A 27,202-nucleotide genomic window follows, 5' to 3' on the forward strand; every position below is an offset into this window, starting at 1 on the left:
ATTCACTAAATAACTGAAATGTATTTAAAATGATTAGAAACATGACTTTATTTACAATATGTAAAAATATATTTCTGATTTGATCTGATTTCAGGCAGCAGATTTAGATTCATTTTTATTTAACATATTTAGTACTTAGTGTTGTAAGATGTACAAATATTTATTCTGTTTTTACTTTAGTTCGGTGATAAGCTGCAATAACGAGAGCTAAAGAATTGTGAGTAGTTCATATCATGTCAATGGCTGAATGACAATAATGTTGAGTCTGAGTCTGATCAAATGTCTGTATGTGGACAAGAGTCGCCCAAAGTCATGCATAATCACATTTACCACATTTGGTGTAGGGAATTACTCGCTTTAGCCTTTATCATCAATGAACAATAAGCTGAAGGACAGAAACACCATATATTCACCTTGTGTTTGTTGTAGTCACACAGTTTATCCACTGGGGGGCGCTGTCACAACACAAGTGTTGGTCACAGCATTTTGTAAAGATAAAATGAGTGTCCGTGAAGAACAGTCATGTTGAAGGACACGTGGGGTTCATACTTGTCTGTTTAAGGTCAGATACCTCAGCGCCTCTGCTTTACTTCCTGTTTGCTGTGTGTCAGTCATTTATAAAATTAATTAATACACTTTAATTTTTTTCTGTCTTTGCAGAAATCTCCATGTAATCCAAAACTGTCTGCATTCCTCCTAACTTTATATTTTTTTTCTATTAAAATGGTGTAAAACATGTAAGAATTATTGAATGTGTACTCTAATAATACTCAATACTATTAAAATCTTAAAAGAAAATACAAATTTGCGTTATGATTGCATTATAAACTAAAATACTATTATTGTTGCTGTTATTCATATACAAAATACAGAATAGCAATAATGTTTAACAAATCAAACTGTGTGATTATAAAACACAGTACATCTTTAAAAATAGTAATAATTATTATTAAACAAAATAAAAAGTGTACACATAAAACAATTAGAGCCTCTGCTGGATAACAATACTACTACTACTACTATTAAGAGTAGCAATAAAATTAAATGTATAATAAAAAATAGTACATAATAATTATAATAGTCATTATCAATAAAGTACTAAATGCAAAAATAAAAATATGAATTCACTGTTAAGATGATTACACAATAATAAACCACTGTTGTCATCATTATTAATATATGTACAACATAGATTTGTTGTTACTGTTATGCCCAAGATTAAAGTCACAGTGATTTAACTTTAACTATATGATAATACAATAGTTTTATTTAATATTTCGGTGTCTTTTAATCAGAAAGTCATTTAAATTGATTAATTAAATAGTTAATTAATTATTAATCAATACATTCATTCATAATTATTTAATATCTGTGTGTCTTTGATATGAGAAGGTTATTTTATTTCATCTATGTTTAATTTTTTTTCTACTCCTTTACATTTGGCACGGAGCACATATACATTGACAATAAAGGGAAATTCTATTCTATTCTATTCTTCTATAATTATGTGTCTAACAAAGAGAAAGTCATTTCATTTATTTTGTTTATTTATTCACTACATTTTACTGTCTTCATGTTCATGCGTCTGTTATGAGCGACACTCGTCGTGCAGTGGAAGGCAGCCACCGCCAGGTGTCAGTATCACTCTGAAATGCACCTGTGCGTGTTCTCCTTCCGCTTACTGCGCTTTCAGGAAAACTAAGTTTAAGTAAAACTCTCAGTCAGGAGCCTGAGTCCAGCTTTGAAGACAGAACACACACACACAGTTAAATTAAGACAGGCAGTTTTTTTAATCCTTCTTTTTCACAGAAACACTCGGAGTGTGTTTGAAATATTCACCTTTAAAAACTGAGATCGTGTTCGCAAACCTCAATTATGCGGAGACGCGCTGAGTGGCTTTAAATAGGACACACACACACACACACACACACACACACACACACACACACACACACACACACACACACACACACACACACACACAGTTTTGCACTAATATTAAACATCAAACTGATGAACTGACGGGGTAAAGTGAGCCGGTAATGCCTCTGAGGTAACCTGAATCTCTCTGTTTCAGTCTGAGTTATTGGGAAGTTCTGAGGTTTGCTGTGTGCGCGGAGTCAGAGTCACTCCTCTCCTCTGAGGTGATGAAGAGGAGGTCTGTCCGTCCCATCAGAGAGAGAGAGAGAGAGAGAGGGAGGAGAGAGAGAGGAGAGAGAGAGAGGGGAGGGCGGTGAAGCCATCCAGAGTGACGCTCCGCAGCATCCCCGGACAGGAAAAAAAGTTCCTCCTCTCTTCCAAACTTTGGCGTGGAGAGCTGATCGGAGTCTTCCTCTGCTGCTCCGAGTCCCACTCAGGCTGTGCGCTCGGACATCTTTCTGCGGATACTTTCCCACCCGAGGCGCGCACTCCTCCGCGTGTCTGCGTGCACCGCACATGGATTTCAAGCTTTGTGGGTCTTAGATGAGAGGAAAAGTTTGAGTGGAAGGACAGAAGGAGAGAGCAGAAGACTGAGGAGAAGGTCGGGTGAGTCTCCGCTGGTCGGCCATGTGCTTACGGAAACATTAGAAACTCCGAGCAGAGCGCAGTCTGCAACTTTTAAATCAGTTTAAATAATTGAGTTTAAATATCACACTTGCTTTATTTTCTATCAGTTATATTTTTTAAAATTAATTTCAGAGTATTTTTACTTAAATTTGCTTTAAAAAAATCATCTGATTTTAATACTTGATCGTTTTCTGGCACAAGAGGAGGTGAGAAACGGGAGAAGAAGACACTTTGGGAGCTTTTATTCCAGGTGATGTTTGAAGGTTTGCAAGGAAGCAGGAATTCCAGGAATGTGCAACCTGATATTTAAGATGCTCTCTGAGCTTTTCCTTTACATTACTGTCACTTTTTACAGCCTCAAAATCAGATGAATTTAAAAGCTGTTCTGATGGAGGCTTCCTGAAGGCCTCAGACAAACATGAGGCGCACTGACACCTCCTTTCCTCCCTCAGCTCCAGTCCACAGCAGATTTTTTTTTTTAATTTGAATCCTGAAAGGCCGGTTGCATTAATTTGCATCAGAAAAAAAAGTTTTAGTGCATTTCCATTGTGCAGGATGAAGAGTTCCAGCAGTCAGGGAGGAGGAGGAGGAGGAGGAGGAGGAAGGGGTGCAGAGATGGGAGAAAATAATGGAGGGCCCCCCTTTATTCAGGATGACATGGGCATGGGCGACGGCGGACGGGGACGTCCACTTTCATCCTGACTGAGGCTGGAAGAAGTGAAAGAGAAAACTGGGGGAAAACGAGGGATTCGGGAAGGAGGAGGGGGGGGGGAGAAAAAGATTGAGGCGAGCGAGAGAGGGGGGGAGAGAAACGCCCCGCTGTGAGGACTCAAAAGTCTCTTATCCCACAAAACAACAAGTCCGCAGCAATTACGCCGTGTGGCCCCGGGGCATCGCTCCTGGTGGGTTTCAGTGGGATGAAAAGCAGAGGAGGGAATTGGAGGGAGAGAAGCAGATTCACCATTTAGCACAGAAAAAAACACACTGTGGACAACCTGACCTCTGTCCTAGGAAAGAGGGAGCCCCGAGAGCTGAAAAAAACACATTTGAGTGTTTAAAAGTGAAAAATGCCTGAAAAGAGGCTTTTTTAATTGTCTGAACACCAAACTAAACACACAGATTTACAGCTCCTGCTTGTTTCAGACACAGAAAAAAAGTTCTTTCTCTTTTGAGAAAAGAAGCAAATCTTCCATCTTTGCATCCTGTATGATTTGAGCTTGAAACTTTTTGTTATTTTGAGCGAATATTTGCACCGGTTAGCAGCCGTCTTCAAAACGCTCCGATTCTCAGCTGCTGCAGATGTTTCCCACCTGAATCAAAGGTCACGCTCTAAAGTGAGAACAACATCCAGATGTGTCGCTAAAGCCGTTCACTGATGAGTCGGGAGTTGTTGTTTTGTTCCAGGATAATATTTGCTGCTTTCCTTCTTCCTAAATGAGAGCAATCTGAGCAAGACTTTTTTAGGAGTGTGTTGGAAAAATAAAATCAGTGTGATGTGAATTAACTGAGATTAAAATGTTGAAAGTGCAGAGAAATCAGCAATGCAATGATTGTTTTTTTTGTAGGATTTAACAAGGGGCTGAAGGTGAAGATAAAGCCTGCTTCTCCTCCTGCCTCTCTCTGTCTCCTTTTGGGTTTCAGTCCAATTGAAACACTTCAGGAGTTTAAGGGAAAATAAATAAAGTCGTATAAAACCTAAAAGCCGCAGAGGAACTCAAAGATTTTCCCATCTTTATTAATTAAAGCTGACGTGAAGCTCCGTCCGCTGATTTTCTTTGGTGCTTTGACTTCATGTTGAAGGACTGAAGCAGTTCGGGCTGAAAAGGAACCGCTCTGATTCTCAGCTGTTCTAAACATCTGGATCTGTCGCTGAAGCTGAAATCTGTTTATTAACTGAAAGCGGTCGGCTTCTGTTTCACATATTTTTGCTAAAAGACCTGCTCTGTCATTTCTGCTGCATGAAAGCGGCACACGTTCAGGCTTTTTTGTGTCATTTTCCCCTGAAAACAGAAATCATTAAACAGATTCCAGCAGCTTCACCGACACATCCACAACGTTCAGATACAGCATGTTTTTGCGCAGTCGGAGATTTATTTCTCTGTGCTTTAGAGAAAAACAAAAGGACTCCTGAGAGCAGATTTCAAAAGACCGAAAAAGAAACCGAGAGAAGAGAAACGTCCACGTCACAGGCCTTAGAAACTCTAATTAACCTGCACCTTCTTTCTGACCTAATAATCATTTCTACCCCTAATTTATCTGCAAATTTACTTAAAGCATTTGAACAGCCTTTCTTTGCCCCAAAGTCCCTAAAACCTTCTGAGATTGTACAGATTTTTGTGTCATTTTTCCCTGAAAATCACTACCTGACTCATCAATAAACAGCTTTACCTGCTTTTCTTGTCCCTTTAAGTTTATGGTGGCCTTTCCCCATAAATATGTCCACTTAGTTATCTTGATTCATCAGTCACATTAAACATTTAAAGCCAGAATGATGAAGAATCCGTGGACAGAGCTTCCTTTCAGTTTTTCCTTTCGGAGCTGTTTGGTGGTTTTTAGGCTGCAAGGACTTTGGAGGACGCTGATTAAACAGTCTGATGAACAATTCAAACCTTTGGTTTTTCGTTTGTTTTCGTTGCAGAGAAGAACTTGTTTTGGATGTGATCAGCTTTGCTCATGTTTTCAATAACCAGAAACGGACAATGTTTGGGTTTTAGATCGTTGTTCAGAGAAAATGAAACATCTTTTCAGTCTCTGAGAACTTGTCTCAGGCAACAGTTAACCCTCGAAAGGTAAACTGTGCTCAGGTTTTAGTTGACCCTCCTCTGCTCACTCTCTCTGCTGGTTTTAAGTGGCTGTTTGCTTTCCTTGCCGGCCCCAGCGGGTCAAACGAGGGGAGGATTATTCAGCCGCTCGTGGGGACAAGCTGCAGGAATAAAGAGTCTCTCAGTCGCTTTCAGATCTACAAACATTGACTCTGAAGCTCGCCCCGCTGCTCCTCCACGACACGAGAAAACTTCCTCCAACAGAGGAAACGCAGCCGTCACAGAACGTGTTGACAGCACGCACATGTAGAAAAACACTCGGAGGACCGGCAGAAATCAAAGGTCGCCGTGGTCCGCCGGGGGCCTGTAGTTCCTCCTCTTTGCTTTTCAGGATCAGCTTTGATGCTTCTTATAATTAACTCCTGCAGGGACAGCGAGCTGATCTGAAGGGCGGATGTGAAGGATGCTCCTCGCTGCGCGGATAGACACCCGCCATGACGCGCTGACACGTTAAGGAAACGCTGCATCCTTCCTCGCCTTAAAACGAGCTCTGAAAAGCTGCCAAACTACATCAGCTGACAGAAAAAACCACTTTCTTTTAAATACTTCTCCAACTTCTTTAACACATGGCGTCCCCGCAGGGCTTCTGGGATTCTTTAGCAATCAGTCACCCCTCAGTAGCGTTTGTACATGATTGCCGACCCCCCCGGACATGCCCAAAACTCTGAGACAGGAACCTGTGAGGGGTCGGGGATAGACTTCATCTCCCAGGAGGCTCTGCAGGTATCAGCTCTGCTCTGACCAAACGACCAAAAATCTCCTCTCAGGATGATGCCTGGTTCACATTCACTAAAGGCCCATTAGCTCTGAATAGATAAAAACTGATGAACTTTCCTATTTACTAATCATGTCTACTACGCAGCAAAAGCATCAGAAGGAGGTGTCAATTGAAACTCTTTGGGGAGAGCACTAAACATGCAGCACTTTGCACCGCTACCACATCAAACTCCAAACCGTGCAGTCGACACCATTTTAAAGGTCTTAAAGTTTGCAAATGTTGTCATTCAGCTTGTAGGATGGCAGTGATGTGCACCTTTACCGGCATATAAACTCAACAGCTCATCCTCGATCATTGGTTCAGCAGGAGCCGATTAAAGAGGCATTTACCCAACTACTTCTAGTTCTTCTTTAATACCGATACTTTGGATTCAGGTGCTTTTCAGTATATTGAGTAGAAAAGCGCTATGTGAGAACCAGTTCATTTACCATTTACCATATGATTAAGCTTTAATTCTTGCTGTGGCAAGGACACTTCTTATGTGTGTTATCACATCAGGATTGACTTAAAACAGCTTTCCTAACAAATACATAAAATAATAAGAATCTACTGAATCTGAATTTACTGTATTAGGAAACAAAAATGAATGATTCTGGGGACACAGAAGTGACAGAAACCAAAACTTATGAGGAGCAGAAGATTCATCAGTGTTGTAGCCGTTTACTGTTAGCTTGTCACTTCCACAGCTGGTCCGTCAGCTTATTGTCTCCCCAAAAACGGTTGTGTTGTGTTTTGTTAGGTTTGCTGCACTTTTCTGATGGCTGGTGTTTTCTTAAGCTGCAGTGCGTTACTTTCTCCTGTCACTGTGAGGACACCTCCTCACACACAGAGTGCAGAAGTTAGACACTAGAAAAGTCAAATAAGAATAATCAAGTTGTCAAAAACATGTTATGTTACTGTTAGTGAAAGTGAACCTGACCAACAAAAGTTAAACCAAGCGTAAGGAGAGAGAAGCTGACAGGGAAACCATCATCATCATCAGCGTCGTCGTCTGAGTTTACCTTAAGCCTGCCATGACCACTGCTAACAGGTAATCTGTGCCTTTTAAAGATGCAGCAAAAGAGAAACTTATGTACATGAATAACCTTTTCCTGCTGTGATCTTTGTGGACATAAACCTGAAAGTTCATGTGGGTCAAAAGTTGCCTTCATAACACTTAAATAATTCAACTGTGAAGACTTTTCTCCTTTTTGGGAAAAACACACTGAATTTATTTAATCTGATTGGATTTCCACTTCCACTTTTTTTTATTTAATAAAAAACATCTTTATGAAATGAGAAGCATCCACACACAAAACGAGTTCTTGTCTGAAGTTCACTGGATCCTTTTTAACATCCTGTCCTCCAGCTCTATTGCAGGTTGCTCTGGTCACACAGCAGTTTCCTCACTATCATGTCACAGTATTGAACAGTTACTACTTCTAACACTAACTCTAAGAATGAAAATGTAAGAATGCAGTTTAAAAGAGTTCAGTAACAACATCTGGAGTCAAAATAAGGGTGCTGTTTCCATCAGTAGTATTTATTTATTTGGTTGGGTTGTCAACCTCAACATGACCGTTTATGGACAAATAAATTCAAATTCAAATTCAAATTCAAATTTTATTTGTCACACACACACAACCATACACAGTATGACATGGGGGTGAAATGCTTGTAGCTGTACAATGCCCGACCATTAAATGACAGAAGAAAAGTTTTACAATATTTACAATTTACTACAAAAATTTACAAATTAACTTCGGAATTTACAGTAAAGAATGTGCAAATAGCAGAAGAGATTATAAAGATAAGGATTATAAATTATAGGAATTATAGGATTATAGGAAATGTGTGGTGGTGCGTGTGGTGACGTGTGTGAGAGTCCAGTCTTATAGTGACGTGTTTGGGAGAGTCCAGTCCTACACCTGGTTCAGGGCCCGAATAGCCTGGGGGAAGAAGCTCCTCTTCATTCTCTCTGTTTTGGCCTTAAGGGAGCGGAAGCGCTTCCCAGACCTCAACAGTGAGAAGAGTCCATTGTTGGGATGGGAGAGGTCCATCATAATCTTCCTAGCTTTGGACTTGCACCGCTTGGTGTAGATGGACAGCAGGTCAGGGAGCTCTGATTGAATGATGCGTTCTGCCGAGCGCACCACCCTTTGCAGATCTCGTCTGTCCTGCTTGGTGCTGTTCCCAAACCAGGTGCAGATGTTTGACGTCAGGACGCTCTCGATGGTGCAGGAGTAGAAGTTCTTGAGCACCTTCAGTGGCAGATGGAAGTCTCTAAGTCTTCTGAGGAAGAAGAGACGCTGACGGGCTTTCTTAACCAGGGTGTTGATGTGACAGGACCATGACAGGTCCTGAGTGATGTGGACACCCAGGTATCGGAAACTGTCCACTCTCTCCACTGGCGTGCCACTGATGATGAGGGGTTTGTAGTTCCTCGCCTGCTTTGTAGTGAAGTCCACGATCAGCTCCTTAGTCTTGCTGATGTTTAGGAGGAGGTTATTCTCCTGGCACCAGGTCTCCAGGTTCCTAATCTCCTCCAGGTAGGCCGTCTCGATGTTGTCGGAGATCAGGCCCACAACAGCAGTGTCGTCAGCAAACTTGACAATGGCGGTGGTGTCGGATGTCAGAAAGTGCATTTGAGGATGAGGTGGGGATGGGTGTGGGTTGCAAAGCAGCTTGCAGATGCACAGACACTCGCTCAGCTTATAAGATAAGATAAGCAAAAAAAGGTGAATGATGTAAAAACTACTCAAAAGAAAGGAGCTCAGTTAAATAAAACATGAAGTAAAAATCAAATAAAGGAGCTCAATGAGTAAAAATGTAATTAAAATAAATAACTGCTCATTCAAAACAGCAAAAACAGACTTATTCAGACTCTAGTCAACAAAGAAATTATGATTCATCATTCAGGCTATGAGGCCTTTAGTTTGATGTAAATCTGTACTGCTGTAATATCCATGATATATCCAACCAAATCTGTGTTTGGTGTAGATAATGTAACTGTTATATTAGTTATTTATTGAGCTGTGCAGCAATTGTGTGTCACTATGGAAAATACTAGACCTGTTCCAGAATCACCAAAGTTTAGGATTTACTGTAGATCCACCCAGGCAGCGAGGAGGAAGTCTGCGGTCCAAAGTGAGGCTGTAAAACAGCAAGAGGCCGGGCTGTAGACGGACCATTTGGCTGGGGGTCAGGGATCAAAGCGATTGGTCAGCGTGGACTCGACGCCATCGGCACGCTCAGGCGGTCCTTCAGAGTGTAACCTAATAAAAAAGAGGCAGAGAAGAAGGAGAAGGGAGACACTTTAGGTGTTTTACTCACGGTAACGGGATTAAGTGTCAGGAATCAAACCTGAAACACGTGCAGGACTCAAGTAAACTGTGACTTGATCCAGTAATTTACCAAAACATTAGGGACACAGCAGTATTATTTTAAGCTGTGAATCATGCAAAGCTATTCAGTGGATCTATTTTGCAAATGAGCAGAATAGATCCACTGTAAGGCAGAACTGATAGATAATCCCTGCTCTGGAGACAGAACTATCAAACAGGATATCTGAGCATTTGTTTTTCAACTTTGATGTTTAATGTTTTTGGTATTACAATTAAAAATTAAAATTTCAGTTAATGTCAGCTGGAAGTGTCTGACCCTTTAAAATCCAGATTAATCATTTAAACGTAGGGAAAGAAGTGAGAACATCTAAGCTCTGCTTCTTTATCGAAATGAATGCAAATACATTCAATAACAATAAAACTGAATTTCTCACATGTACAAGCTGAAAGAAATATCTACCTGATTAATCATCTAATTGATAAAGTAAATAACACATTAACCCTGTTTATGTGTTTCATTTTCACTTCTGTGTCTGAGATGACTGCGTGAGTTTTGTTATTATTGAATTATTGAGGAGATTTAGAAGACTAAAAATAAATAATAAAGAATTTCAAACAGAACAGGTAAGGAGAATACAAAACACCAGTCAGGTATCACAAAGCTCTACTGTCAAAAAGCACAGATTAAAAATAATTCATACATTTTTTTTATTAGAAATATAGTATATTAAAATACAATTTTGAGTAAGATTAAAAGAAGAATTTCAAACTTGTGTTCTATAATATTCTTGTGTTATAAGTAAAACTAAATTATGGTTTAGTTAAGATAAACTGTTAGAATTAGAAAATCAATAAATATTTAAATTTGTATCAAATTGTAATAAAATATTATGAAATGGCAGTTTGTATTTATTTATAATAAATAAGCATTTTAATAAAAATGCCACAAAAAATGAAAAAGGTAACAAAACATGGGGACATCTTGGTAAATGAGTTTAAAAATTCTGGTTAAATGTCTCTAAAGTTTTATTTTGATATTTTAATTGGTAGCTTTACTTAAAACATTTTCCCAGGTACAGGCCCTCGTAGTGATGGGTTCAAATTTGATGCTTTTTAATTACATTTCCAGCATTTTTCAACAGTAGTACAGGAAATGGAAATATTTTAAATTTAATGGTTTAATGGTTGACAAACACATTTAGGCTCTACAAAGAAACTAAAACCAAAACTTCAGAGAGAGCCTTTTTGTTAAACTTTCAGTGCTCATATCACCATGTGGCACAGGCGGCTGGTCCAAACTCCTGGTTGTAGTGTATGAAACATCTCCTTCTTGGTGTATATGTATGATTTTTTTCGTACCTATTTAAAACATTTTCTTTCAGGTAAAATGTGGGTTTTATTTCCAGCTTTGAAATAACATGAGTGCTCTGAATTCCTACGAGCCTCGCAGAAAGCTCTGGGCTGCCTCAAAAACAACATAAAAGTGAGGTCAGGGCATGCCATGGCACTCAGGTGGGAGGCATCCATTCATCCCGCCGTGCTGCTTTCTCCTCTGAACTCGGCCGCCACATCTGTTTGCTGTTGGCGAGGGCAGGAGGAGATCAGCCACAGGATATTGAACATCCTCCTCTGAGGGGAATCTCACGGAGAAACATCCAGCCTGGCTGATGGTCCGAGTCTGTTTACCATCAGCTGAGGGACAAATGGGGGCCTCGCGGGGGACGTTTCCTCGGTATAAATCCACATGTCACCGTTAGCCTCTGTTTGTGCTTTCACACAGTAAACAACCACCCCTTCTATTTATTTTATTTTAGACTTGCCACCGACCCCGGCTTCTTTTACGGGATAGCTATTATTCAAGGGAGAATAGGTGTAGGCCCCAGCCATAAATTCCAGCAAGTGGCCCTTGGAAAAGGGGGTACCGCTCCGAGGAATTGACTGCGTGCTCTGTGATTTTACTCCACTGCGCTGTGACCTTTTGAGTCGAGACAGAGTCATTTGTTTGCCTGACAAGAGCTGCTCTAATAATTCAGGCAGACGCTGGCTGATGAGCCAAACTGTACTCGAGTACACCTAGAAAGGAGAGGCATTTGTTTCCCGGACGCAGGGAATACCCTTCCACTGCAGGCCCTTTGATTTCTAGAAGTCGTGGCCCTCCACAGGAGGAAGATATATCCTGTGTGTCAGCGGCTGTTAGTTAATTTACACAGTGGCAAAGGTGTTTCTCTCAGGTGACTTGCTTTGAAATTTCAGAGCGGAGGCAAGCACAGAAAGAAAAAAAAAACACAGGTTGTGCAGACTGTGCATGATTGCACAGTTAAAAACTGTACGTTTGCGACCAGGAAAGCCATAAAAATTAAAGTCAGATGTGTTAGTTAAACAAACTGCTGTGTTTGTGATTTAGAGTGACGGGAAAAGGATGACTTGGCAGGATAAACAGCCGCTGATTTCCTCACAATGACTCTGCAGAAATCGGGGGAGGGACGCTCTGAAGCTGTTGTTCCGTTAAATAACCCCATTGCAGGGCTCTCTTTCTGAGCTTTTCCACTCAAATGAATCATTGTGAGGTTTTTGAAAAGACCGACAGACAACAGTGGGAGGCCACGCTTAATTACCTCACTGACTGAACTGTTGACTTGCTAACGTGGTTGTTAGATACTCCCACGAGTAAATTCACTGATGCTTTTGCTCACTGCCATGCTCGCCATTTAATTTTCACCATAGTTTACTTTGTAGACTTTTTGAGGAATTAAAAAAACAAACATATGTGACCTCCAGCTACACAACAGAAATCGTGCTAGATAACGTTATTAGCTAACTTTACTAGCTATAAGTTATTAGCTAGTAAAGCAAGTCAAGTTGATCGTATGTCTTTAGAGCTAAAGAGAAAAAATGGTAGGGTGCAAGCTCATCTTTTATCAAGAAAATTAGTGCTTTGGCAGTTCTTCAGCACTTCTTAGCCAATAAATAGCTGGCATCACCTGATGACTCCATCATGTCATCCAAATATGGCCACTTTTGCATTTACAGATGCTACTAAGCTAGCAAGAGATAGACCTGATATAAAAAATTAAATGGAAAAAAAGGATTTTGGTTAAAGTTTAGTGAGTGAAATTTTGGTATTTTATTAATCTGTCATTCAACACCAATTAGCTAACAAAGCTAGCAAGCATTAGCTGATAATGTCCCTTTTTTCCTAATATGGTCACTTTTGCAACTTGTGTCACTATGAAACGAACTAATTGTATCTTTGGAACTGCGCAGGGAAAAAAGTTCAGTTCAGGTTTTATTAAGTGAAATTTGAATAAGTTATTAGTCTGATGCTCACAATTAATTAGCAGGTATATTTGTTTTACCAATCAAGTTAGGTGGTGTTAGCTGGTGACTGACAGACTAATGTGTTGAATCTATACTGTACGGACATTGTTAGCCCTCCTGAAACCCTACAGTGTTACATAGATCTAGATTAACCCGACATGCACGCCCCTGAAAGTGTAACTACACCTCAGGTTGGCGCAGCCTACAACTACCATGCTGTCAGTTCCTCTTATGCATTTCTATTTCCTTTTTTTTAATGTATTGTTGAAAATTCTGAATCATGTTAGAAGTTTACATTATAAAATTAAATAACTGTCATATTTGTAAGTTTAGCAATTGGTATTTCTGCCTTTGTGTCTTTACAACAATTTCCCAAGTAATTAATCCCCTTTTTAGGCCAAGAACTGTGACTCTTAGAGACGAATGTTTTCTGAGAGGCCTACACAGCTAAATGTGTGAACAGTAAATGTTAAGCTTGACTAATAATGATTTGCGAGGACACATCAGAGGGCTGTAGGCGTGAAAGGCTGCCATTACGTGCCTCATTTATCACCTCAACTAAAAGAGGTTTGTGTGTGGTGAGGAGCTTCCCATGAGGCTCCACTGCTGTCCTCTCACACCTGTTACACTGATTCATCCTGAAGACAGCAGGCACACCTGTCAGTCAGACTACCTGCTTTTTCACTAGAGGCAGTAAATTGACTTTTGGTCACTGACAAACTCAGTGAACTGAAGGTTTATCAAAGTCTGCAACCTACAGCAGCCAGATTGTTGTTGGAGCCAAAAGGTCAGAGGTCTGTCTTCTGAAACTGCCACTAAATCATTAAAAAGATACAGAAGATATTATACATGGGGCAGGACCAAAGACTCTATTAGGGACCAAATCTGCATATGTCAGTTTATCATGTAAAAACATTAGGGTTTTCAGAAAATGTACTTTAGTGGAAATAATCAGAATCAGAATACTTTATTAATCCCTCAAGAAATTATGTGGGTTACAGTTGCTCCAAAACAGTAACAGAACTACAATGCAATACTGCAATACTGCAATGTAAAAAGCTTACAAGCAAAAGACTTAAAACAACTTACAGTATATACATTTAATGATAAAGTTAATCTTATTACCATTTTTATTTATTAACAGTGCATTTTTGCACTGAAAAAAATCAGCAATTTTAAGTTGTCAGAAAAACATTATGAACCTGAATAATTAAGCTGAGAGAATTTTTCATTGGTTTCTTTACACGACTTTCAGTCAATTCTTGATATGTAGACTCATTTAAAAAAAAAACTGAATTAATGCAAAGATTTGTTGTGGTTTTGATGCAAGCTAGTCCTGAACTAGCATTTCTACTGTGATACGGTTTTGCTAATAAAATAAGCAAATATACTAATATTAATAAGCTATACCATTTAGCCAGCTAACTGTCAGTTAGCCTCACCAGTCTAGCGACGTTTAGTGCATAACATCATCTGATAAAGTAATTTGAAAATGAAGTTATTTAACTTATATTGCTTTGTTTTATATTAAAAGACCAAAAATGTTTTTTTAGAACGATATACCAGCATAGTACTAACTGATTACCTGTTTTGGCTCTTGTTGAGTAGGTGGCATGTGGCAAACTCTTATCAGGTTTCTAAATTTATAAACAACTTAAATGATCAGATGTCTGTGTAATTAATTTACACTGACCCTCTTTCGTGTCATGTAAATCGCTTTCTATCCGTATTTTCATCTTTAAATGCATGGGATTGTTGCCAGTGGTGCCCATTGTTTGACACCAGATTTACTTCTGCTGGTTTTGGATCCAGTCCAATCTGATCTGCCAGGCTTATTAAAGAAACAGAAGGAGGAAATCAGGTTCCCAGATGTTTAGTTTTTTCCTCCTTAAAGGAAAATCCCAGTCACACTATAGAAGCTGAATTAAGAGTCCTCTTCATCTCCATCTCAACTTTGAAGATAAAGTTGTATTGTTCCAACTTTTTAAACCACGCAGCAGCTCTGAATAGCAGTGGTGGAAAGGTCAGTAGTCAAATAAACTTTGATGACATGCGAGCTAAGACCCCCACCTCCTTATCCTCTAACCCCTTTAACCCACAAACTGACCCCCATGGTGACCCCTGAGTCCCCCCTTCCTTGTGGCAGTGGAGCAGATTGAGTCGTGAATAGCGAGAGTTTGCGAAAAGACAAAAATCTCGTGAAGTGAGCTGCTGCTCATCGTAAAATCCTCTGACATGTTTGCTTGGTGCTCTGTGAGATTATCTCACCCCTTCGTGGGTGACTAACGAATGGTGCTTGGCTTTGAGCCAATCACAGCACCAAGTGGAACTAGCTGATGGTTTATGTTCAGATTTTATAGCAGCACCTTCATTCACAGATCATTCACAACTTTTTCTTCTTCAAGGAAATATTTGATGATATTTCCCCAAATTCACGAAACTATAGATGATATAGTGAGCTTTGATTTGTGTATTACGATCACTTCTTGCAGTCCAACACAGTTTAATTCCAACTACGGGTTAAGAGACTCAGTGAAGAGTCAGAAGTCAAAGAACTGTATTGTTTGACTGATGCATTTCGGCGTACAGCCCTGTCAGGGTCATCGATGGAGGTCCATAAGTTACAGTGTGTTGGCTGCACAGTGCGTTTGTGCATTTGCCCCCCTCAGAGTAATTTTTTCCATATAATTATAAATGTACTGTCCAACCAAAATGCTGGCAAAGCTTTAAGGTGCTGAAAAAACATCTTCAGAAATTAAGAGTCCAGAGTTTTTTGAATGGGTTATCTTTCAAATAATATCTTATATGTCGATTTGTGCTGATTTTAAAGTGAAATTTCTGCTTGGAGGTGGAAACTTCATAAAAAAAGAGGTTGATATTAACAGAACCATAACAGAACTTGGTTATGTTGGTCGATGTAAAGAGGTTAACTTGTTAGACATGTATTAAAACTACTTTAAAAGATTTATTTAATATAGCTGCTGTTCCATTTTGAGGTCTTGGCCTAAAAAGGCTCTCTTTGGGTATTTTTCAGGAACCTCTAAGTACTCTTAAGTGCTTCCAGAGTGTTTGTGGAGTGTCCTTTTCCTGGCCTAAATGAACACTTTCTTTCGAGTGTGCTCAACTTGGTCGGCTCTAACACCTCTTTTTGTCTCCTCTTGCTTTTGCAGCTCTCGACCATGGAGACTTCACCACAGAGAGCCACAGATAAAAAAGACAAAATGGACGGTAGCGGATTCACCGACCTCCCAAAGAAACCCTCACCCTCAGAGACCAGAGGTAAGGCACTTCTTAAAACTTTCTCCTTAAACCAGTGACTGAATTTGAGTTTGGAGCCCAGCATCAGGCCTCGCCACGCTGTGAACCGAGGTCTCCCAAGTGTTCAGCCAGGGGGCAAAGAGGGGAGCAAACCAAGTGATGAAATATACATTTCAAAGACAAGGCGCCAACTAGGGAGCTGATGCTCGTGGCTCTCCTTAGATACTAGCAGCAGTCAGAGGTGACTTACAGTAGATGTCTGATAGGAATCCTAAGTAGACAATGCTCAGATGAGCATCATTAATGGGCATCAAGGCCCAGTGTCTACAGTCAAGGAGTGTGGCACCATTTGTAAATGCTGATGAGTGGATAACAAGAGAGGTGGTGGTGGTGGGGAGGGGGTGTTGGGGCAGGTGAATGTTTGTGTTGTTGAACTAAATGAAGAGTAGCACCGATGCTGTCTCACAAGGGAGGGACAGACAGAAAGAGAGAACCCATGTTTTAAAGATGTCAGCGAACGTGTGATGAAAGCTTGGCATAATGAGGCTCAAAGACCTTGTTCTTACCTCCAGAGTATAAAGGCAAAAAAAAAAAGTGGAGCTGACGACACGGAGCTTCAGAGATCGACAAAGATGCAAGCCGATGGGCTGGCTTTGAAATGCAAATTAAACGTGTGATTTAGTGACATTTTTACTCATTCATGAAGGACTTGGTGGCCTGCCATTATAAAGAAACACTCATTAACTGGTAAAGAGGCAACAAAGCTGGCAACGCGGCCCAAAAGTCAGCACCTCGCCAAATCACAAAGGATTTTCTAGTTAGTACAACTTGTATTTTGTCAAGTTTTATTGGATATTATAACTCAGTGTGTTGTTTGAATAGAGACGTAGAGGAAATGGAGTTGGTTTCCTATCATTTTCCAACAGTTAATCTTTAATAATTCAATGAATTAAGTGTTTAACCTGCCTGTGCCTTACCTTTCACAGTGTTTTTGCAACTATATGGACTTGATAAAGCCCATTCAGAAAATGGGCTTTATTTGTACTCATGTGATTATCAGGAATAATTTGATGAAATTAATAATAATGATTAGTTAAACCAGTTTAAACCACAAATCCGAGGTCAAACTGAAAGCCTTGGTCACGCCAACCTTATTGCAGTGAATGTGGGTTAAACTACAAACTAGAACTAAGCACAAAACCTTTTGTGCAAGTTTTTTCTATCAGGAAACTCAACAGTAAGTTAATTGTTGTGTTTGTATTGTATTACTTATTTCGTACGTCTTATATTTTAACACAACACAACCTAAAACTGGATGGGGTCAAGAGGTAGAGGAGGTTGTCCGGTAATCGTATTTTGAAGGATGGTGGTTCGATCCCCAACTTCTCTGTGCGTGTTAAAGTATCTTTGGGCAAAATACTGAACCTCGAGTTGCTCCTGTCTGAGTGACTATTAGGTCCTGAGTGACATCCGGAAAATATTTACTGAGCTCATAATTAATGTGAGAAGTAGGCTCACGTTCCTATAGACGTCTAATAATGAGACTTCTGTTTGCAGTCACATCCTGTTGGATGAAAGCAGAATCACTGCACTTCACTTTTGTCTTATAATATAATGTGGATCTGCTAATAACTCATAAACCACAGTCTATGCTCAGCCTGTATTAATGTGTACAGGTCCCTGCAGGAAGACTGGATATGAGCAAAGATGAGTGAGTTAGGATGAGGTGATAGCTGGACATTTTTACTAGCCAGATTGTTTTTTTTTTAATTGTTTTTATTGGTTTTTTTTGTTTGTTTGTTTTTTTTTTTTTGGGGGGGGGGGGGGGGGGGGTCCCATTAATGCATAAAATCAATCAATATTTTCATTTTAATTATATTTATATAAAATTATTCAGCCTTGTTACAGTTCCACTTTGCTAACTTTCTTTTAGAGCTTAAAGTAACTGAGATTTGCAGAGACGTTCAATTATTACCTCAAATCTTGGTTTCACTGGCCATAGAAACGTGAGCCATTTTACCCAGACTGTATAAAACAGATTGAATGAGTTAGTATAGCTACAGGTTTAGATATGAAATTGGAAATCATCTTTTGGCTTTTCGAATTGGGGGGTCTCTACTCTCACCTCCACACTCCTGCCTTTCCTTCTCTCTCACTATCTCCTAACATGCCTCTCCCCTCTCCTCTTCCTCTGTCTTCGACCGACAGTAGTACAGTTTCCAACCTCCAACAGCAGCAGAGGCAGTTATTAACTGAATCAGCTTATACTGGCGTTCAACTTCATCTTATAAGACAAGCCATTTTATCTCATGAATCTTTAGGGTCCAACTCCCTGAAAACCTGCTTTCTTCTGACTGGCTGACTACAGAAGTAAAAATAACAATGGTTACTTTTAGATACATGTATCTGCTTTTCTGAAGCTTCAGTGATGTTTAATCCAACGTTGTATTAATGACAGAAAATAAGGAAAAGAAGAAGATGAAATTGTGTGAGTACCTTCAGCTGAGCCACATTTAAACTACATGAACCACCTGCTGAGGTATTTTCATGATGAATGTCTCGTGAAGTGACATGAGAGGCAGAAAGAGATGCATGTTTTAAAGATGTCAGTGAACGTGTGATGAAAGCTCTCGATAATGAGGTTAAAAGACCTTGTTCTTACCGCCAGTGTATAAAAGGGATGAAAAAAAAAAGGCCTGGTGGAGCAGCTCTGACGTGGATGCAGAGTGGGCCGCGTTTGAAATGTAAATACAGCCAGTGATTTGGTGACATTTCTTCTCTTTATTAATGGAGAACTTGGTGGCCTGCCACAATGATGAAGAAATACAGCTTTAATTGTTCATATGAGACTACATGTTGGGTTCAAGTGAATGGCGCTCCATTTCTGGACGTGGACTTCTTTAATATTTTAATAAAACCACACGCTTTCTTCTTATGGCCAACACTTGGACACACATTTTTACACACTGGGTATACCCTTAGCCTATTCTTTCAACATGTAGGGTAGGCATCTGGGCACTTAAGGAAACGTACTCTCGGACTTTCACCCAGGAGACTGGGGATCGTACTGCATGTCAGACCCAGAAACTGAAAGTAAAAACATGAACATAGCCACTGTGACATTAATGCTTTTTTTAAGCATATTTGATGAAAGACTGCAGTTCTCAGCGAGTTCCCAGCTAACAGTACCTAGCTTAGTTGGCAGTTCATTATCCCATAAATAAAACTACAATGATAATCTATAATTCCAATATGTCCAGATTTTAACTGTGGACTGTGAGTATAAAAACAGGACATTTCTGATACATGGCGATTCATCTAAAGTGAAAAAAACAACAACTAGGAGCTTTTACCAACCACACAAATCACCACTTCAAGCCCGACCAATTAAACAGCCATCAGTCGTAAGAGGAAAGGTGAATAGTTGCGGCACCAGAAACCTCTTTACAATTGCTAGCGCGGATGCTGTGCCAGCCTGTAGTTTGCAAACCTAACAAGTGCAACATTTTGTGTTCCACTTTTCAGTTTCATTACAACTCAGAGACCAGTTGGCAAGTGTTTCTAGACAAGTTGACATCTTCTGTGCAAACTATAGCAACCGTAGCAATCTACTACCGACAGAAGCAAATAGTGCCGCACCGTATCCCTCTTTGGAATCAATTTCAGTATGTGACTGCTAGCAACCTGTCACCAACCAATTCAGGAAAAAAACATTTTTCCCTCATGACCAGTGGTTGCCAGATAGTTGCGAATTGATCTCTAGGCCTGTGTGACTGAGGTCATTATTATTTTGTTGACATTTACAACAAAAACGACATCACATCTACTGGTACAAGCTCCAATTTGATTTTAGTCACCTCCAGCATTTTGCTGTTGCCACAAAAGCACCATAAGAATAGAATAGAATAGAATAGAATAGAATAGAATAGAATCGAGTAGACTTGCTCATTATTGTCATTGTAAATGTACAACAGAATGGTAACTGCAAGTATAAATGGATGTGGCTGTGTGATGACATCAACACTGGTGCTCAAAGCAATGGGGTCTTAAGAAAGCTGTAAAACTCAACATACTTCATTGTTAATGAGAAAAGCCAAATTTATGTCCTATTTCTTTGCATTTTTAATTTTTTAGAGCCACCCACTGGGCCAGATTGTATTTGGCCCAGTGGGTATTTGACATCCCTGCTCTAAAATGTCTTTTGATTATTATTATTTTTTGTTCAAAGATCTGTCAGATTAAAGTCTTAAATAGAGAAAATCGACTTTGAGTCTTCGAGAAAGATTACTGGTACAGCTGCAGTTTGCTGCAGAAAAATGAAAGAGAAGCTCCATTTTTCATCCAGAATAAGCCCGCTTTGCATGAACTCCTCTGACCCTCAACACAGCTTTAGCTGAACTTTAATAAGCCTGCACTATTGTATATTTATATGTAGCCATTTTTAATCTTCTTCCTACCTAAAATAAAACGTCTCTCCATAACTCTTCCTCCCTATCAGCCTCGTGTTTTAATCTTAAATAAACAAGAAGCTTCGATTCTCCAGCCCGCTGCCCGTCTCCACCAATCAGATATCCAGCCTCGGTGCTAAAAACCACAACCGTCTGCCACTGTGTCGGGACAGAGCAATTACTTATCGTGGTAATATGCATTATTATTCCTGTTGCCAGCTCCTGATAAGTCAATATGCAGCATGAGAGGGAGGCAGATGAGCCGAGGTCCTTGAACCTGAGAGCGTATTTCCAAACAAAGCTGGGAAAAGTGGAGGATATACGGCTGCTGTTCGGCATCTTTTATTGGCAGCGTATGCTTTACTGCTGTCTGCAGCATTCCTGTCACCTAAGTCATGCCCACCTCTGAGCCTCGGCTCCATAACAGCCCGCCCTGCTTTATATTCCCGTCCCGCGTTATTTATTTAGAACAATTTCCTCTCTATCAAAGGACATGGCTAATGCCGAGTTTTAATATGTTATTTACACATAAAAACAAGCTATTTACAGCCGCGTACGGGTGCAGAAGGGAGGAAAATGAATGGGCCCCCACGCTCCCTCTCCGATCTGTTATATCACAGTTTAACAATCTGGATTGCTAATAGAACCATTTATCATGGAGCGGTCATTTATTTTACGTGAGCGGCCCGGGTCCCGTTCCCAGAGGCCTATGGAAATGGGGTGCGCATATAATGAAGCTCAAGTGAGAGTCACTTTGTTTAAAAAGTGGGGACGCCACGCTCCGAGTCAATTAGGATGGACCCAGGTGCTCCAGACGCTCCTATCTGCTCTGTTTGATGATCCGCCCTACCCCCTCGCCTTCCCCTTCAGGAGATTTGTTTTTTTTAGAGTGAAACATAAAATAAAACTCTGGCATGGCGGCTTCTGGACCAAAGTTTGCTGTCATTTACCAACACTCGGCCCCAGCAGCGGGGTTTTAAATAATTTTAAAAAATCTGAACTCCCCTCTCCTCGCCTGGCCGAGCCCGAGGCTCTGCTGCCCAGTTAATAGATTCAAATGAGTGCTTGTATTTCCTTTGACAGCACGCATCTGTCTGCTCATACAGGCCGGGCCACGGCACGCAGATTTACGCCAACTCTGGGACCTCTATGATTTCAGGCCCATTCTCATAACTGGAGGTATTTAGAGGGGGAAATATTACTAAGAAATGTGCGAAAATGACAAAGAAGCCACCAAGCTTTTATTGATGTATGTGTCAGTTTGTAGACGCGGGCCTCGGAGGATTAAAGTCACCCCGGATTAGGAGTAAAATCCCCCCCGCCTGTTTATATACATATATGTTCAGAGACATTTTATGAAGGCTGAGCTGAAATGTGATTTTGTTAAATTTAGAGTTATTGCCTTTTTTCAGGTAGTCGAGGAAACACATTAAAGGCACACTTGATCCATAAAGGCTCCCATACTACCTGAAAGTCATCCAGTCTGGCCAGTTTGTGAATATAAACTGGAAAACCTCCATTAGGATCAAAGGAGCCAAGCAGTGCCTACCTTGTTAACTACATTAATAACACTCCATTTAAAATTAAAAGGAGTTTTATGCGTAATACATAACATACACTTCTGTGCATTGTTTTTAACACCTTTATGCCTTTAGGGTATTCAAAAACTGTTAGCAATACTAGCTAAAAATAGCTTAGAATGCAGACTACTAATCACTAACGCCACCAAACGACTGTCTCCAAGCATGATAAGACTCCACATAAGAGCAAAAATACTAATGCTGATGTGGCTCCATAGCAAATTTGGGTAGATTGCAGCCTAGCTAGCTGCTGCAAACGGTTCAGATTTTTAGGTAAAATTTCTAGCTAAAATTAGCTCGCTTCCTTAACGAGTCTAAACCAATTTAAATCAAACTTTGCATGAAACAGATATAAAGTTAACCAAATGCAATTCTAAAAAAATTAGTTTTTAGTTGTTTTTTACAAGACACTACTGAGTCCACAGATCTTAAGCTTAGACGCAGAGAGTTCCACAGTCTGGGGGCCACGGTGGCAAAAGCTCAGTCTCCCTTAGTTCTCAGCCTGATATGCCGTAGGCCCTGATCACATGACCTCAGCGACCTGCGAGGGACATAGGGCTGTTGAAGTTCAAAAATGTAAGCTGGTGCTTGTCCATGAAGAGCTCTAAAAGGCAAAACCAGAATCTTAAAATGGACTCTGAATTCAATGGGGAGCCAGTGCAGCCGTATTAGCAACGGTGTCACATGTCAGTACTTAGATTATTTGGTCAGAAGTCTTTCTGCCTTGCAGCCTTGCTGATGTTCCCCATTTGCATTTCTTTCTTGTGCCACAAAACGCACATGACCGCACGTAACCGCATGTAACCGCATGTAACCGTATGTAACCGTACGTCACCACGAAATACGTTATGAAGAATTTAAAAAGTAGGTACACAATGGCTTCCAAGAACATGCCCATAGGACAGGTTTTTCCTTGCAAACAAGAGTGGCCTACAGACCACTCAGTAGGGCTGTGCGATATGACCAAACTCTCATATCCCGATATAAGAATTCTATCGTCCCGATAACGATATAAATCACAAAAATGTAACATTTTCTGTAAATTATGTGAATCTCGGGCAGCTCGACTTGCGGGAAGTGTTTCCAGCTGCGCGTCATGTACCTGGAGTCGAGTGTTTTAACCGATGCATGAAACTATACATTTTTAGACATACGTTGTGACGGCCGCCGATTTCTTTGTGAGTATTTATTACACGGCGTGCTGCGGGGGAAAAGCCTGTTCTAACATTTGAGTCTAAGGTTTATTTTTTAGCACCTGGCAGCTCTTTTTTAATTCTCATCCATAAATAATCTGCTCTTCACGTGATTCTGTTTATTTTGAAAAGTCTCAACAGGATCTTGAGCTTTATTGTGAAAGGTTTATGTGGAACATAAACAAGCGGACATGCGATGGTGTTACCATCGTTGTTGCTAACCACAACGCATAAAAACAGGTGCATGTCCGTCCTTAGTGTGGTTATATAAAATATAAGAGAAAGAGAGAACTTTAAGAAATTAATATAGCCACTACAGTGACCATCCAAACGATGAAAAAATATTGGCGTAAACAGTTTATTTTGCGACACCACGAAACAAACGATAGCGTAAAATGAAACGATAGACGTTTTTATATCGTCATCCGATATATATCGTTATATCGAACAGCCCTACCAAAAAGAACCTCCTTGTGTTTGCTTTGGTCGCTAGCATACAGCTGCAACCGTTGTTTGAATGGAAGTAGCGGACAACTCTTGAGGAATGTGAGCCTGACATAATGTGAAAAACCTCGACATATGTATTTAAGTATTTAAGTATTTATTTATTTATTGTCATTGTCAAGAACAATGAAATTGCGTTTGGGGCTTCCATACAACCCAAAAAAAAGAAGAAAAAAATAATAAATACCCCTTAAAACCCAAGTGTACATATTTAACCCAGTGTGACTCCAATGCAATAAGACAATCCTTAGCAATAATGTTCGTAGAAATTCAGACAAAGACCTGAGAAACATGACAAAATACAACAATGCAACCCATTCAATATTATTGTACTGTGAGATATGATATCAGATATGATAGTTATCTATTTAAGAAAGAGGGGGGGGGGGGGCAGGAGGGGGAAGAGAATAAAGATATGATGCACCAATGCAGACCAGTTCATTGCTATTAAGAAGTTGGATATGGTTATTGTCCGTGAGAGGGGGGCAGAGAGTTCAGGAGCCTCACAGCCTGTGGATACAGGCTGTTGGCCAGTCTGGATGTTCTGGCCTGTATAGACCTGTACCTTCTCCCTGAGGGCAGCAGATGGAAAAGGTGGCGCGCAGGGTGATGTTGGTCCCGCAGGATACTGTGCACCCTCCTCAGACAGCGAGTGGGGAAGATATTACTGATCTCTGGCAGACTTGTTCCAATAATTCTGCCAGCTTCTTTCACCACCCGCTGGAGTGCTTGCTGATCGGCCTTGGTGCAGCTGGGGAACCACACTAGAAATCCATACGTCAGAACGCTGCTGATGGCACAGTTGTAGAAGTTCAACATCAGAGATCTGGGAATGTGTGCGCTCTGCAGTCTCCTCAGGTAGTAGAGGCGCTGTTGGGCCTTCCGTACAACTGAGGTGATATGGTTGCCCCAGGACAGGTCCTCGGTCACAGTTACCCCCAAGAATTTAAAACTGCTCACCCTCTCCACCGCCTCACTGCCAATGAAGAGAGGCAGATGGTTGTTATGACCCCTCTTCCGGAAATCTACAATGATCTCCTTGGTCTTTTTGGTGTTTAAGACCAAGTTATTGTCGTGGCACCATGACTCTAGTTGTTGCACCTCTGTCCTATAGTTTGTCTCATCATTGTTGGATATAAGTCCGAGCACTGTAGTGTCATCTGCAAACTTAACAATGAGATTGGACGCGCAGGAGGAAATACAGTCATGGGTGAAGAGAGTGTATAGCAGAGGGCTCAGAACACACCCCTGAGGGGCACCGGTGTTGACCACAAGGGTGGAAGAGGTGTTCTTACCCACTCTGACACTCTGTCTACGGTTATGAGCTGTCATTGTACCGATACAGACAGTATTTATGCTCCTCGCAGTACAGTATTTGTAAATCTGCAGTTCCAGTGGCTGGACGTGCCATTGAGATGAGTTTTTCTGGATGCTATGCTCACCTAATTCAATCTTACCACTATGTCCTTTTAGTGGTGCTTCTTAGGATTTCAGTGATACCACATCATCCATCACTTCAAGCCACTTTTTCCTGCTTTGACTTCAAAGTTCATTCTTGGGAAATGCCGTTTTTCCTCCTGGTGTATTTAGAGTATTCTTCCAGGGCTGTTTCGATCTAACATCAGTCTCCTCTCCTGCTGTTTCCAGGGTCGGGATTGGTCAGTGAACCTGAGCATTTTTAAAGCAAGCGTGGGTATGAAATCCTTTTACATGCTCTGAGAAAAATGGAGGCCGCATATCCCGGTGGTTGTGTACTTATTTATTAGTTTATTCTTATCTGGCCCCGGAGCTGATCTGAAACCAGAGTTATTACACGTGAAAACCATGTGACCTTTAAATCCTTCACCGGCTGCAGATTTCTCTCTGTTCTCGCAGCTTCCTCTCAGTCTGTGTCGCTAAACTAGGCCAGAGGAAGCTACTGGGTGCCGCTAATGATTTGATTAACTGGTTTCGGCGGCTCCTGACATACATCTTACAGAGAGTGAGTTTGTCATTCGGGAGGGAGATTGATGTGCCGCGGTCGGCGCCCACCGCCTCCCACCCCATCCAATCCCTCCCAGGTCTATCTGCTGAGCCCGGCTGGTCCTCCGGGAAGGAGCCTAAGTACTTAGCACCTCCTCGGCTTCCCCGGGGCAGGCTGGGTGTGTGTGTGTATGTGTGTGTGGGGGGGGGGGGGGGGGGGGATGTTGAGGGGGCAGCACACCTAAATAGGCTGTAGCATTCCTGAGCACATATATTCTGGAAGCCTGTCAGGAAAAATGATCAGTTAACCAGTTTTTAGCTAGAAATGTATTTAAATTTGCTAAAAATGATAATTGTTTATTTGTTTTACATCGATGCAGGTGGTTATTTCTGGGTTTTTAGCCAAAATAAAGAAATGTTAAGATTTAAAACACCAAAATTGCTCTTTTTTTTTAAACAATACTAATGTGGGACTAGTTGCCACTTTTTCTTTGTCCTCACTAAAGTGGTGTGTTTTTTTAGGGATTTAAACTAATCCTCTGATTGGCCGTGACAGCAACCGGCCTCCTTTGAGATGCTTAACAAATACAAACATCTGCCTCGGGTGTCACAGAGTCAAACTGGAGTTGGGCAGAAACAATGGGATCACGCCGAGCTCCCTCCGTTAGATGAATGGCGACGTGGCTGGGCTGTGTAAATAGTATTTTAAGCGAGCCGGGGTTCGTGATAAGGACAGATCTCTTTATCGGGCCGGGTGGACAGTGAGTAATTGATGGTGGCTGGATGCGCGGGGCCCCGCCGCGGGCGAGCGAGCTGCACGGGGAGCGCTCAGGGGGTCAGGCCCGCTGGCAGAGAAAAATGTGACAGGGAAAAAAACTCAGCGTCCACTTCCTACTCCAAAAGGACGGCCACTAATCTTCCTGAGAAGAAGAAGAAGAAGTAGGAGGAGAAGACGGCGAGGAGGAGGCAAAAGAAGAAGAAGAATAGGGGGCAGTTCTTTTCTCCTTCTCTGCCTCTGTCTAAATGAGGCCCAGCCCGGGGAGGCCAGAAAAAGAGCCCCCTGACATCAGATCTGGATTACTGCACAGATGAGCTGAGCTGACACTGAGCGCTCATGCTAAGCTCATTGTTAGTGTTTCATCATAAAGTGACCCTTAAAATCAAACTTATTTACAAAAACGTTCCTCTTTATCCATCCAGATCAGGGATGCCAAACATCTGGCACAGGGGCTACAACCAGCCTGCTTGAGGGCCTAGTTCAGCCCACTGGATGGATTTACAGTGTTAAAATTATAATAATAAATAATCTTCTCTGCTCTTCTTGGAATCACTGAATGTTTTCATAGAGGTTATTATGCTAAAAGTTAACTCTTTAGCCACTTGAGATCAGTTTAGATAGGAAGTAAAATGAGTTTCAGACCCCTGATCTAGACTTGTGTGTGAGCGATAGAGATGTCTGCCTTTACTTG

General features: G+C 41.0%; 1 protein-coding gene across 2 annotated transcripts in view; it reads left to right on the top strand.

Annotated features, from left to right (window-relative positions):
* Positions 1–2,147: 2,147 nt before the first annotated feature.
* Positions 2,148–27,202, top strand: part of LOC146641827 (transcription activator GLI2.L-like) — a 99,188-nt gene continuing 74,133 nt past the window's right edge. The window contains exons 1-2 of one of the 2 annotated variants that reach the window (XM_085397937.1): positions 2,148–2,521; positions 15,959–16,067. In XM_085397937.1, coding sequence (XP_085254063.1) covers positions 15,968–16,067 — 100 coding nt within the window. In that variant the 5' untranslated portion in view covers positions 2,148–2,521; positions 15,959–15,967. Of the gene's footprint in view, positions 2,527–15,958; positions 16,068–27,202 lie in introns of both variants that reach the window. The other variant, XM_085397936.1, reaches the window with a different exon arrangement.

This window comes from Rhamphochromis longiceps, linkage group LG23, assembly GCF_057381845.1.
Source record: "Rhamphochromis longiceps isolate RC_006_pf linkage group LG23, R_longiceps_female_GT1.1, whole genome shotgun sequence".
NCBI classification, from domain to species: domain Eukaryota; kingdom Metazoa; phylum Chordata; class Actinopteri; order Cichliformes; family Cichlidae; genus Rhamphochromis; species Rhamphochromis longiceps.